The sequence below is a fragment of the Berghia stephanieae genome, chromosome 3 (assembly GCF_034508935.2).
Source record: "Berghia stephanieae isolate SIO BIC M18660-M18661 chromosome 3, UCSD_Bste_1.3, whole genome shotgun sequence".
In the NCBI taxonomy this organism is placed as follows: Eukaryota; Metazoa; Mollusca; class Gastropoda; order Nudibranchia; family Aeolidiidae; genus Berghia; species Berghia stephanieae.
In genome coordinates, this window is record NC_088362.1 from 72,931,236 (window position 1) to 72,943,598 (window position 12,363).

The following is a 12,363-nucleotide window of genomic DNA, read 5'->3' on the forward strand; positions in this document are numbered from 1 at the left end:
CTCCAGACATGCGCAGACATGGTGAATAGTGATGGCGAATTGTGTACTTTGTGACAAGTCTACCTTTTCACTGAAGATGCATTTCAGGCATTTCAAGTGTTAATTAATTAGAGAAAGTAATAAATGAATGTATATTTATAAACTGGTTTCTTATTCACGATTTCGAGCTAGTTTAATAATTTTTTCTCTCTCTCTGATAGGCACTCTAAGCGATCGTGTGAGAGACTGGCCACCCACTGACTGTTACTGTTGTGTGTTATTGTTAGTCTCACTTGATCGGACTGGTCGAGTAAAGTAGTGACAGTGACACGATTGAGTAAAAAAAAAAAAAATAGTGATAGATCTAGTTTTTTTGTTTGTTTGTTTTTCTTTATGTTGATTTATGGCATCATAGGGCCTGGTATTCTGATGTCGTGTTTTAGTTTTACTCGAAACTCATTGGTATTGGAGTTGGAGGGCGGGGAACGGATGTTGTTGAATCAGACTCAGACAATCATTGCTGGTGAAGTCGTGAGAAGTACGAAACTTTTTGTCTTTAGTGTTCACCCACATTCAAGTTGAGCGATATATAGTGTAATTCCAATGTTTGATGGTGAGGGAGTAGCAAATGAATGTTTTAAGAATTTGGAATTGGCGGATTGTTTTGTCAATGGTTTTTAATTGTCTTTTTGTTTTCAGTTCAGTGTGCCATTTTATTCTTTATGGTTGTAGCTGGTTGACAGAAATATTTTTTTTCCAATCTGATCTATAATCAGATCACTTTTTTCAGTTTTTTTTTTTTTCTGGTTTTTTTTTTTTTTAATTTAATTTTATTCTATTTAACCATTCACATTTTGACACCACAAAGAGGCAATTAAAAACTCAAATTCCGAGTAAATATCAAGTCTCCTGTGATTCAGTTTTTTTTATTTTGTGTGTGTGTTGTTTATTTTTTTTTATTTTTTATTTTTTTTTTTTGGGGGGGGGGGGGGGGGGGGTTGTTTTGTTTTTGTTTTTTTGTCTATAAACTATCAAGGTGATATTGCTAAATTCCTGAATCGCTGTGAAAGATTTGAGAGGTTTTGTCATTTTTTATATATGTAGTTTTGCTCTATTCCCCCTATATATTTCTATTCAGAGCTTCCAGTCTTCCGTCTTTTATTTTTAGAACAAAAATCCGTTGTTCCATCTAGGTTTAGTTGCTTTGACTTGATGTGTTTGCATTTGTCTCAACCACTTAATTGTCAAGACTTTTTTTCCTCCCCCAAAAAATTTTGTTTAAAAAAAATATTATTATTGTTTTTGGTGTAAAGGAAGTTTGATTTAAAAAGACATGTCATGTTATTGTCTGCAACTCCTTGAAATATTCTCCCAGGACATATATTTTTTTACCCTCTTAAAATGTCATGTTATTGTCTGCAACTCCTTGAAATATTCTCCCAGGACATATATTTTTTTACCCTCTTAAAACTTTATTGTAAAAATTCGGGGCCATTGGTACCCTCCAACCTCCGCAATTTTCCTCACCTTTTGAACTTGGTCATTAGAATTAGAAGCATTGCCTTTCTAAATGGACATTTTATTGTGAGCATCTATGAACAGGGAATAATGAGAAGTCGATCTGTCATAATGATAATTAGATGCATTGAAGTAAAGCACATTCTCACCTGCAAACTATGCAATACACACAGAACACACACACACACTTCATGCAAAGCAAAGAATTGTATGGGAGACAGAAGGTCATTGCAGACGTTTGCTAAATTTAAACTCTGAATTGTTCCTAAATTTGCCAAAGTTTTCGGCACATAAAATTAGCCAAATCGGAACATAATGGAATTGGTACTTGAATAATTTGACACACTCTCTCAAAGCGGTATTATGTTGGAGTGATATTTATAGATGCTGAAAAATTGATTTTGTCATCGAAAGTATGAGACAGCTTATATTTTTATTTCCTTCGGAGACTGATGGTTTCTGAAACTGACAAAACCTAAAATTTCACATTTCTTGTCATTTTAATTTTTAAATTCAATTTTGACATCTGGTTAATCAAGACATAGACTAATACTAATTATATGTAGTATGTCTACCTTTTTATGGTGGTGGATCATAATATGAAAAGTAGAGAGCAGTGGGGGGTGCCCACTTAGATTAAAGTGGCTGATGAAGGAGGAGTCGTAGTTGTTTGGGACTCCACAGACAATTGGCTGACCAGGTATTTAACGAGAAAGTGGCTTCAGACCCTACACATGCCAACATCACAAGAGTCCACCAATTCAATCTTTAACTTTAATTAAATTAAAAATTAAAATTGAGCTTTATATAGCGCAATATCCACTAAATGTGCTCAAAGCGCTTTACAAGGGGTCCCTGGTCAACAGCAACAATTAACATGTAGGACTGGACATGACGCCTGTTAGGCGATATTACAATTTTTTGGACACAGACAACGCTGTTAACGGACAGGTACTCATTTTACACCTGTGTACGGTGAGAGAATGTGAGTAAAGAGCCTTCTCCAAGGACTCAACTATGCGCCACGTGAGGCTCGAACCCTGGACCTTCAGATCCGAAAGCGAGTGTCATACCACAAGACCACATGGCTGCAATCTTTGGTATCCCAAGGATAATTACCTAGTAGTAGTAGAGCAGAGGTCCTTAAACACAACACCAGCTACCTAAGTAATCCATGTTTTCACATGCTCCCTAAGCCCGCTGCAAAAAAACTTTCTGCAGCTTTTTGCAAATTTTCGAGATTTTATGTGTGTGGGAATAGCTTCCGTCAGCTGTGCAGTGTCTCGTTTGTTTTTGGAAGAGATTTTTTTCACTGTAACTGTAACAAGGGAAATGACTGCACAGAAATTCTTTCACAGTAATAATATATAGGTAATATCATTACCGAAAAGAGTTCCATAATCACCATAGGTTGTTTCCAAGTGCTGTACTAAAAAAAAAAACCAAATTGGAATACAGATTTCCAGGGATTCTCGTGAGCACCAGTGGGGATTGAACCATGGACCATTTAAGATGGACATCCATGGAGATTAAACCCAGGATAATGGATGGTCAATGTTTAATATTAGTATTAGAAAGGAGGAAACATTGTGACTGTGGGTTGTAGACAGTGATGGGGAATTAACTCGAGGACAAGACAGAGTGTAGACACAAGTGGGAAGTGAACTGGGTGCACCCTAGACTATGGGTATAGTAATAGTAAACAATGGAGAGTAAACCCATGACTTTCGGATGTGAACATCAGTCGGGAGTAAGCCTGGGACTATGGGCTGGTCTCACCGGTGGGGAATGAACTAGGGACTGTAAGACGTAGACACAAGCAGGGATTGGCCAAGAGTGAAATCTAGTGTAAAAACTATGCTCAGAACACTACACTGGCTGCCCGTTCGAGCCAGAATCTAATACAAAATTGCCCTTTTTTCTTTCAGCGCACTAAAAAATTCCCGATCTCCGAGCTATATTCAAGAACTTGTGGTCCCCTACTCCCCAATTCGCCAGCTTAGGTCATCGGAGATCCAGCTACTAAAAGTTCCAATAGCTTACTAATTTTGGCGATAGATCAACCATTTGGATGGAACTAACTTCAGTAAGGTTCACGGCCAGTGTAGAAAATTTAAAGAAAAATGTGAAAACTCATATTTTCCAGAAATTTTTATTCATTTAAATTTTCTTGTTGAATTATTCGTTTTATTTTTTGATTCCATTTTGTTGAATGTCAATTTCATTTGTAAAACTTGCATAGTTCGTGTGTGTGTCTGTTTGGCTGAGTAAGTATGAGTATGAGTGAGGGTGTTTATGGTTTGATACATAAGTATATTGTAAAGCGCTTTGAGGCTTTGGCATTTAGTGCTATATATAAGAAAACTTTATTATTATTATTATTATTATTATTATTATTATTATTATTATTATTATTATTATTATTATTTACCCACTTTTTGAGATAGACACACACCCAGAACTATGTGAGGTGGATTGCAACAGGGAATGAACCTGAATTATGTTAGGTTTAGGTAGACATTAGTAGGGAGTAAATATGGGATATATAGACAAGTGAGGAGTAAACCTGGGACTATGGGGTGTTGAAATCAGCTGAGGGTAAAGTCAGGACTGTGAGATAAGGACACCTGAGAAAAGTAAACTTGTATCTTTTGGATAAGGACATCAGTGGAGTGAGAGTGAATCTGGAGCCATGCCATATGCCATGGGTTGGACATCACCGGGGAGTGATCATGGTACCACAAGATATAGACTTAGATAGTGGGAAGTGAACCTGGGAGTATGAGATATGGACACTAGTCTAGCATGGCGAAATTGCGATTGATTTTCGTAACGACTGACAAGAAAGAGAAAAGTGTTGTGGGCCTGAGTAATTGGTAGAGAAAGATTAACTAAAGATTGATCATTACAAAAAGCTAATAATAACAAAGCTGTTGCAGGCATGCCTACCCTCAATCTCAAATTTCAGGGACATTCTATGGATAAAACCTCACATAGAGGAACAGTACATTCCTACATCACATGTCCCCATTCAATTTCCGCATGTGTCCATCTCCCATAGTCCCGGGTTCACTCCCCAGTAGTGTCCACCTCCCATAGCCTCAGGTCTATTCCCCACTGGACTCCATATCCCTTGGTTCCATGATCACTCCCCGGTGATATCCACCTCCCATAGTCTCAGCTGTCCTGGCTTTACTTTCCGCTGGTTTCAACATCCCATAGTCCCAGTTTTACTCCTCACTTGTGTATATATATAGTTACTCCCTTCAAATGTCCACCTTACCTTTACATAGATCAGGTTCACTCCCTGCTGCAATCCACCTTAAATAGTTCTGGTGTCCATCTCAAAAATGGTGTACATTTCTCTCCTGTCCACTCCCAACTTTTGTCTACATCTTACATTACCCCGCTCACTCCTCGCCTGTGTCACCAGCCCATAGTCCCATGTTTACTACCCACTGATGTTCACATCCCAGATTCCAGGGTCTACTCTCCACTGTGTATTATAATTATATGTATTTATATCCCACAGTCCAGGGTGCAGCCAGGTTCACTTCCAACTTTAGTCTACATTCCGTCTTGTCCTCGAGTTCATTCCCCACTACTGTCTAAAACCCAGGGTCACAAGGTTTCCTGCCCTCTAATACTAATACAATGAGTATGAGATCAATGACCTAGGTAATATTATATGTTGGCTCCAATCGGTAATATTATTGCGTACGGTCAGCCTTTTCCCCCAATTCAATTTTAGCCCTGTGTACTTGTGTGTGTATGTAGTGTGTGTGTGTGTGTGTGCCGGCACGCGCGTTTGGTTGATTAGGTGTGTGTTGAAAGGGGGGGGGGGGCGGGCGGAGGGGGTCCTGACAAGGTTAAATCCATCCATTCAATGCTTTGCTTTGAGACTGCCAGAACCTGTGTGTCCTCTATTATTATTTGACCCCCTTTTTAGTCTTTACACAACCTGCACATTTTTACATCATTTGAGTACTTTTGGATTGTCTATTACATTTTCTGTTGCAAAACATGTCATAGTCAATAACAGTAAGTTGCTTCCGCTTTTTTTTTTTAATCTCAAATTCAACTTTTTATGTATTCTGATTCCTCTTTGGGGCTATTAGGCATAAGAAAGAGCCTCTGATGACCACAGCCGGGACCTCTACTTCTCTGGTCAATTCAACGCGACCAAGCAACGTCAGTGAAAAGCGCGATATGAAGGGCCTTACTTATACTTATTCTAGTTTGGCTTTCTTTGTTCACATGCATTTTTGCTCATTTTGGTTACAGTTACACTCTGGTTAAGTCGATTTTTTCCACGGTTCCCCCCTGTGAATCGTCTTATACGGAGTCCACTGTATTGACCACCCATTATCCACCAGTGGACTGAAAACACAGCTGTGTATTCAGTCCACCGGAAATAAAAATATTTAAAAAGGACCAATTATCGTTGTCACACGGTCAGGGCACGAGTGTGCACGGTTCGGACCCAGACGGCGACACTTATATAAAAAAAAATAACAAAAAAGGGGGGGGGGGGGTGAGGCTGACTGCCAAAGATTCACAAATTATGAACACAACAAGTCCGAGATTTAAGTGTATATGATATGAAGTGTTTATTAATTAATGTAATGAGCTGGATATAAATGAAATGTATATGAATGAATATAGCAGATGAATCAAGAAGGTATGGTGGATGATGATAATGATGATGATGTTGATGTAATGAATTTTATCAAGATGACGCTTCTGAGTAGAATTATGATATTGATAATATAGTCAGTGATAAAAGGATAAATGTCAAAATAATATTGATGAAACTAATGATTGTCAGATATGATGAGTTGGTGATAGAATTGAATGATGTGAATATAAATATAAAGCTAAATGATATATGAATAATGATAGAAAAACATGATTATTTAGTTTATATGACCTCAGGGTCCCCAACTTATCTCCGTCTGTGTGAAGATGATATTCTACGTGCTGTAGTTGCCTGTGTGTTATTCCAAGTGTGGGATATTGATGAGCTAAATGTCCAGATGAATGACACACAGTACCAATGTATTAGGTTCCAGACAATGTCTGTTATCAAACAATGGATTGTTTTTCAAATCATGTATAGGTCACAGTAAGTTATTATGTCTATTTTGTAACAGGTTTCAGTTCTTGTTTTTGTTCATTAAGTAATAGGTTTCAGTTCTTGTTATTTAAGGTTATACGTTATATTGAGGTTACAATGAGTCACATAAAGGTGACTTGATGGTCAGGTAAAGTCACAAAAATTAAAGAAAGGCCAGATCTCTAGATTTGGTAAAGAAAATTAAAACAATTAAAATCAATTCTACAAATATCAACACAAATATAAAACTCAGTATATAACCGGATAAATGACACATCGCAAAATAGCACTGGAAACTCGGGTATCATTATTATCATAAACAATTAATTAAATCAGAAATGCCGATAATCACAACAGAACACAATATTTCAATAGATTACAAATAACACTGAAATCTCACCAACAGAGCACTACTCAGAAAGAAATCAAACAACATTAATTTCTGTCTGGTAATACTGTCTCACAACAGAGACAGGAGTTAGAAGCCGTGATAGAACGTTACTATGGACTTTCACAACAGAAAGTACAAAACGTCCTTCTCCACCACGGACTTAGAGCAGAACTGAAGATGAAATTAAAAGTCACTATCTTTACCATCCCTATTCGCATGAATCATGGAAAAACTAGAGGCGAAATGGGGGTGGGTGTTGTAATTTAATGTTCTTCTCCCCCTAAACATGTTTACCCCTAAATGAATACAAAGCGCGTACGATGGATGGATCGTCACGAAGTCAACCATGGTCTACGGAGACAATGGCCATTCGCAGCTCCGATAATGTCAGGGATTAAATTGGGGATGTCGAAGATCAGACTCTAAGACACGACGGAAATGCTACACCCTCACGTTTTAGAGTGACAAAAGAAATAAATCAAGATAAGGTTGGATGTCCTGAGTCGTGCATACCACAGGTACTTCCCTACAGCGTCATAAAACGCAAAAGCATTTCCTTACAGCCCCCCACTTAAGACAAAATCTTGGATTTTGTCTAAAGGTAATATTAAAGTGTTTAAGTACACTCAGACGTGTTAAAAATGTTGAAATAATAGAAAGCCATCTTGCTTGACGTTAAACATGATGAGTAAATAAAACATATGTAATAATCAGAAAAGCTACATGATAGGTACATAATTATGAGAAACAACAATTGTTTAAACAAAGCATGTCACTGATCAAATGTAAAGTGATGGAAATAGATACATAATTTCATTAATCAATATAATGTAAATGTTGCTACTCGAAGCGATAAATAATGTGAAATTGAATGTAAGCTTCAATTTAATTATAAAAACAGATAGAAGAATGGATGTTTCGTGTTTCCCCTTTACCAACAAACACATTCAACTTAACGGCACTACCACATCATCTATACTGTTTGGTTCATCCTGTTTGTTGACAAAGGAGAAACCTGAAACGTCCATTCTATCTGGTTTTGTAATTAAACTGAAGCTTGAATTTAATCTCATAGTGTTATTCAATCAACATCAGAATCTGAAACCCTTCTTCGTTTGACAGCAGTTGACAAAAAAGATGCTTCTGCCTCATCATCAGTAATCATCCTTAACAAATAAATTTCTCAAAAATAACATCAATCTTTTTGACATAAGAGGGGAATGACCCATAAGGAATTTTACTTTTCATCAACTCCCAGTATGGCCCAGTGATAGATTAAACAGTGAAATAGCAGCAACTAAAGAAATTACCCTACTATCCCTCAAATCTGCAACAATACTTTGAAGCTTTAAATTGTCACCTGAAACTTCATTTTCTAGAAAATCAAGAACATGTTTATGATGGTACAAAAGAGCATGAGCATTTTCAAATATATTATTGAAACGATTACTTCTAAAACTGCAAAACTGAGACTTAATATTATTAGCTTCAGAATAATTTAGCCATTCTTCCCTTGCCCCATTTTTCTCATCCCCCCGAGGTCCCAATACTTCTGCAGTTAGTTTTATAGCACGTAAGGCTGCACTTTCTTTACCAATACTAGACTGAAAATGATTAAACTTTTGCTGACTGTCCCTCCCAAGTGAACCCCCCACTTTAATTACATCCCTCTCAAATTCTAACACAGCACTCTCAACAGCTTTAGATAGACCAAGCAAAAAATGCGCGTTACAATACAAAAAATGTGTACATAGACCGTCTATATTCCTCATCATGCAAAACACTCTTACGCCATTCATGAATTTTTTTATTTAAAAGTTTCATATTTGCCGCTCTATCGGACATAAGTTTTGTTCTTTAATTTTAAATTAAAAATTTCTTTCTTTAAAATATTACATTCTGATGAATCGACTTTATAGATGAAAACAATTTTTTGGAAGAGACAGACTTTGATAATCTTCTAACATGGTCAACATTAACAATTGTGGAAGAAAGTGGGATGTGGGACTCTGAAAAAGATTCTGGCAATAAAACAGAAGTGATCAATGCAGGGGTACATTCAGGTTTGGCTGGATTCTGAGTAGAAACAGACGTAGAGGGGTAGAACCAAAAGTGAATGACGATGATGGTAGTGGTGCTGAACATGAATCAGGTGTGGACACATTCCGAGAATTAATATTCGTGGAGAGATGAGGGGTAGAACCAGATACAGTAGAAATGCAGGACGATGGTGGTGGTGGCGGTGAGCTGAGAATCTTAGTAGAAGTAGAAGGTTGACTTGATGATGGTAGTACAGATGAAGGAAATAAAACGGTTGGCTGAGGACTCAGTGCTGGCCAGTCAACAGTAGACGACGGTGGTGGTGAGCTGAGAATCTTAGTAGAAGTAGAAGGTTGACTTGATGATGGTAGTACAGATGAAGGAAATAAAACGGTTGGCTGAGGACTCAGTGCTGGCCAGTCAACAGTAGATGACAGTGGGGGTGGTGGTGGTGGCGATGACGAGGGTGGCTTTGTGGCTGTGGCAGGAGAGAGTTTAGCTGAATTTCCGTCAGATGACAGGGAAAGAAGGGTTTCCTGAGCCATGCCTGAAGTGCTGCTGGGTCCCTGCTGATATTTTTTATCAGCTTCCCCTTCTTTGTTTCTGCAGCGAGATACATGCCTCGCAACTTCTCTCTCGTGCAAATTACAGGAGAAGACGATATGTCTCCTAGAAATTTATGGAAGTCTCCATAAGTATGTCCATGTTTCAGGAGAAAATTGCCGAGGTCCACAGCAATTTCCTTTGACACAACAGTCTTTTTAAAATTGTTCTTCTCCAATGTCATGTCTACACCAATGGCATTGAGGACATCACTGAGGTGGTGAAGATCCACAGGTGCATTCAAAAACGTTTTATCTTTCCCTTTTGCCGCCTTCAACACCTTCAAAATTTTTCGCCAGATACTATTGACAGGATAACTTGAGTCTGGACTTAACATGGAGAACCATTGTTCCACCTAGAAGGGAAAAAATAACCAGAAAATATTGAAGGGCTTATAACTAATGCATTAGTATATTAGAACAGAAAAAAAATAGAACCTTATACAAAAAGATAACCCTTGATAATACATCAGAATCCAACAAGTTTTAAAAAAGATAAGGATTAGGTATGAAAAAATTAATATACTTTGCTCGAGAGAGGAACACAGGGATGGTTTAGAATTTAATTGTATTCCATAGCAAACATCTAGTCTTGTCTAACCTAGTAAAGACCTTTTCAACTAGTGCTATTATACCAACAGCACATGGCCCATTGCTAATTGCTGACTGTTGCAGGCATGCTTAAATTATATCATAAAAAGAGCCATAAACACGTCTTTTACTTGTCTATGTCACTCAGTCACTTGTAACTACAAACCCAAATAAACTCAACCATACATGTTAACAATAAAATCTACTGGCAACCATCATGAACTTATATGAATCTGAAAGCTCCATAGCGGGACCTTGTGTTTTACAACAAAAAATCAAATCATAAGCTGGTTTAGCCTCACTGTACTGATAATATTAGCGCAGTAAAAAACATCAAAAACAACCAAAATATTTATCAAAAAAATATAATGGTGGCCTGTGACAACGAAAACAGATGTGTCATATATTCATAGAAACCTTACCTCAGACACTGTCGTTTTGGCTTCAAAGCGCAGATGATAAAGCTGGACAAACAGGTGTCACTTGCACAGGTGGGAGTGCAGGTCTACGACCTTTCTCCCTTCATCAAAAATGAAGCCCTGAGACGACTCATTTGTTCGTCATCTGAAAATGGAGAATTAAAATGTTCAAACTTATTTGAGATGTGATAATAAATAGTTTCTATACACCGCCTTACCCGTATTTCAACAAGCTCAACGCGCTAAATGATTACTCATTACCATCAACACTATCTATCAAAACTCAACTGTCAAATTCAAATAGGCAGGATTCAAGAATTTAATATAAATCTAAAACTTATATTATAAACAAGCAACCATCACCAAGTCACTCCCATAGCATCAAATAAAAACAAGCCTTTCTACCAAGTAGTCTATACAGTAAAAGGTTAAAAGTTAAATTTAAACTGGAGTTTGAGTCACTATATTATAATAGTAATAGTTCCATCAATCATGGCATGGGTGAAACTGGATCTTTAAAAAACGATTGAAAAACAAACAAGTTGGATACTACTCATTGATGACACCTGATGAAGAATGGAGCAATCCTGTTAAGATTATTATTATAAGATCAAACAATGTGCACCAGATTTCGTCCCAATTGTCAATAATTTCTTAATGAATGAGCTTGACTTAATTAATCTAAATTTCAGAAAATTGAGAAACAACTAGACTTAGACGTTGATAGTGTGATACTTTCCATTTCCTAGTACTAGTAGGACTCACAATCACAAGCACAAGTCTAGCAGTCAGGACGGACACTGACACGACCAGTTTCTATTATTTTATTTTTCATCTAGAAGTATCAGTGATAATGACACGTTCATTCTTAGCGATCGGTGGGCTCCGATAATAATAATAATAATCATCATGATAATAATAATAATAATAATAATAATAATAATAATAATAATAATAATAATAATAATAATAATAATAATAATAATAGCCTTCATGAATGAACACGAATACAAACATTATCCATTAATTCAGAAAAGTTAGTGGAGTGGAGCAAACAGTATCATGATAAGATTAAGACAAGATAGAGAAAAGCTTCGATCTACTCAAACACCGATCATAATAAAATAAAAAACAATAAGATTTACTTACCACATAATTCAAGTAAGTCCATGTCCATAATTGAAACACTTTTGACTATTCTAGATGGCTGTTTGGAAACGTTACAATACAATCGGTCTCGGTCACCGGCAGTTATCAACTCACGCGTCGGACGGTAGGAGAGAAAGAAAGAGAAAGCGGAAACAAAGGCTTTGCTTTTAAAGATGGCGCTATGTGTTGAATCAAGCCAGCATGCTGGATTTTTGATATTATAGCCTGCAAATGCTGCAGATTTTTATGGTGTAATTTTTTCGCCGTTTATTAACCGTTAAGAGAGTCAAATTTTCAGTCAAAAATAGGGCAAATTCAGTTAAATTTTAATAATATTTTTGTTGTGTTTATAAACGAAAAAATTACACCACACGAAAGGGCATTAAAAGGAGATTCTCCCACACTTGATTTCACAGCTGTTGGTCCGTTCAGCTTTTAGCGCGAGCAGATCTTGTGACGAGACCCGAATTTCGGTCGATCGGTACGCAGTTTTCACAGCGAAAATTTGCAATCGGATCTCTTTATGAGAGCGTTTTTGAATAGCTGTTAAAAAGTTCA

The 12,363-nt window shown here is 37.0% G+C and overlaps 2 protein-coding genes and 1 long non-coding RNA gene across 3 annotated transcripts in view; 2 read left to right on the forward strand and 1 right to left on the reverse strand.

The window, feature by feature from the left end:
- Positions 1-18: 18 nt before the first annotated feature.
- Positions 19-3,633, forward strand: LOC144968400 (uncharacterized). Its single transcript, XR_013644579.1, has 2 exons — positions 19-116; positions 3,426-3,633. It is a non-coding gene; the product is annotated as an uncharacterized LOC144968400 (long non-coding RNA).
- A 1,396-nt stretch (positions 3,634-5,029) lies between these two features.
- LOC144968401 (ornithine transcarbamylase, mitochondrial-like) overlaps positions 5,030-12,363 on the forward strand; it is a 126,975-nt gene continuing 119,641 nt past the window's right edge. The window contains exon 1 of the mRNA XM_078906706.1: positions 5,030-5,175. The gene's annotated coding sequence lies outside the window, so the exon portion shown is untranslated. The remainder of the gene's footprint in view (positions 5,176-12,363) is intronic.
- On the reverse strand, positions 6,083-11,931 carry LOC144968395 (uncharacterized). Its single transcript, XM_078906704.1, has 3 exons — positions 11,806-11,931; positions 10,660-10,801; positions 6,083-10,002 (listed from the first exon to the last, which is right to left on the reverse strand). Exon 3 carries the CDS (start codon positions 9,587-9,589, stop codon positions 9,047-9,049), a length of 543 nt encoding a protein of 180 aa, XP_078762830.1. The 5' UTR covers positions 9,590-10,002; positions 10,660-10,801; positions 11,806-11,931; the 3' UTR covers positions 6,083-9,046.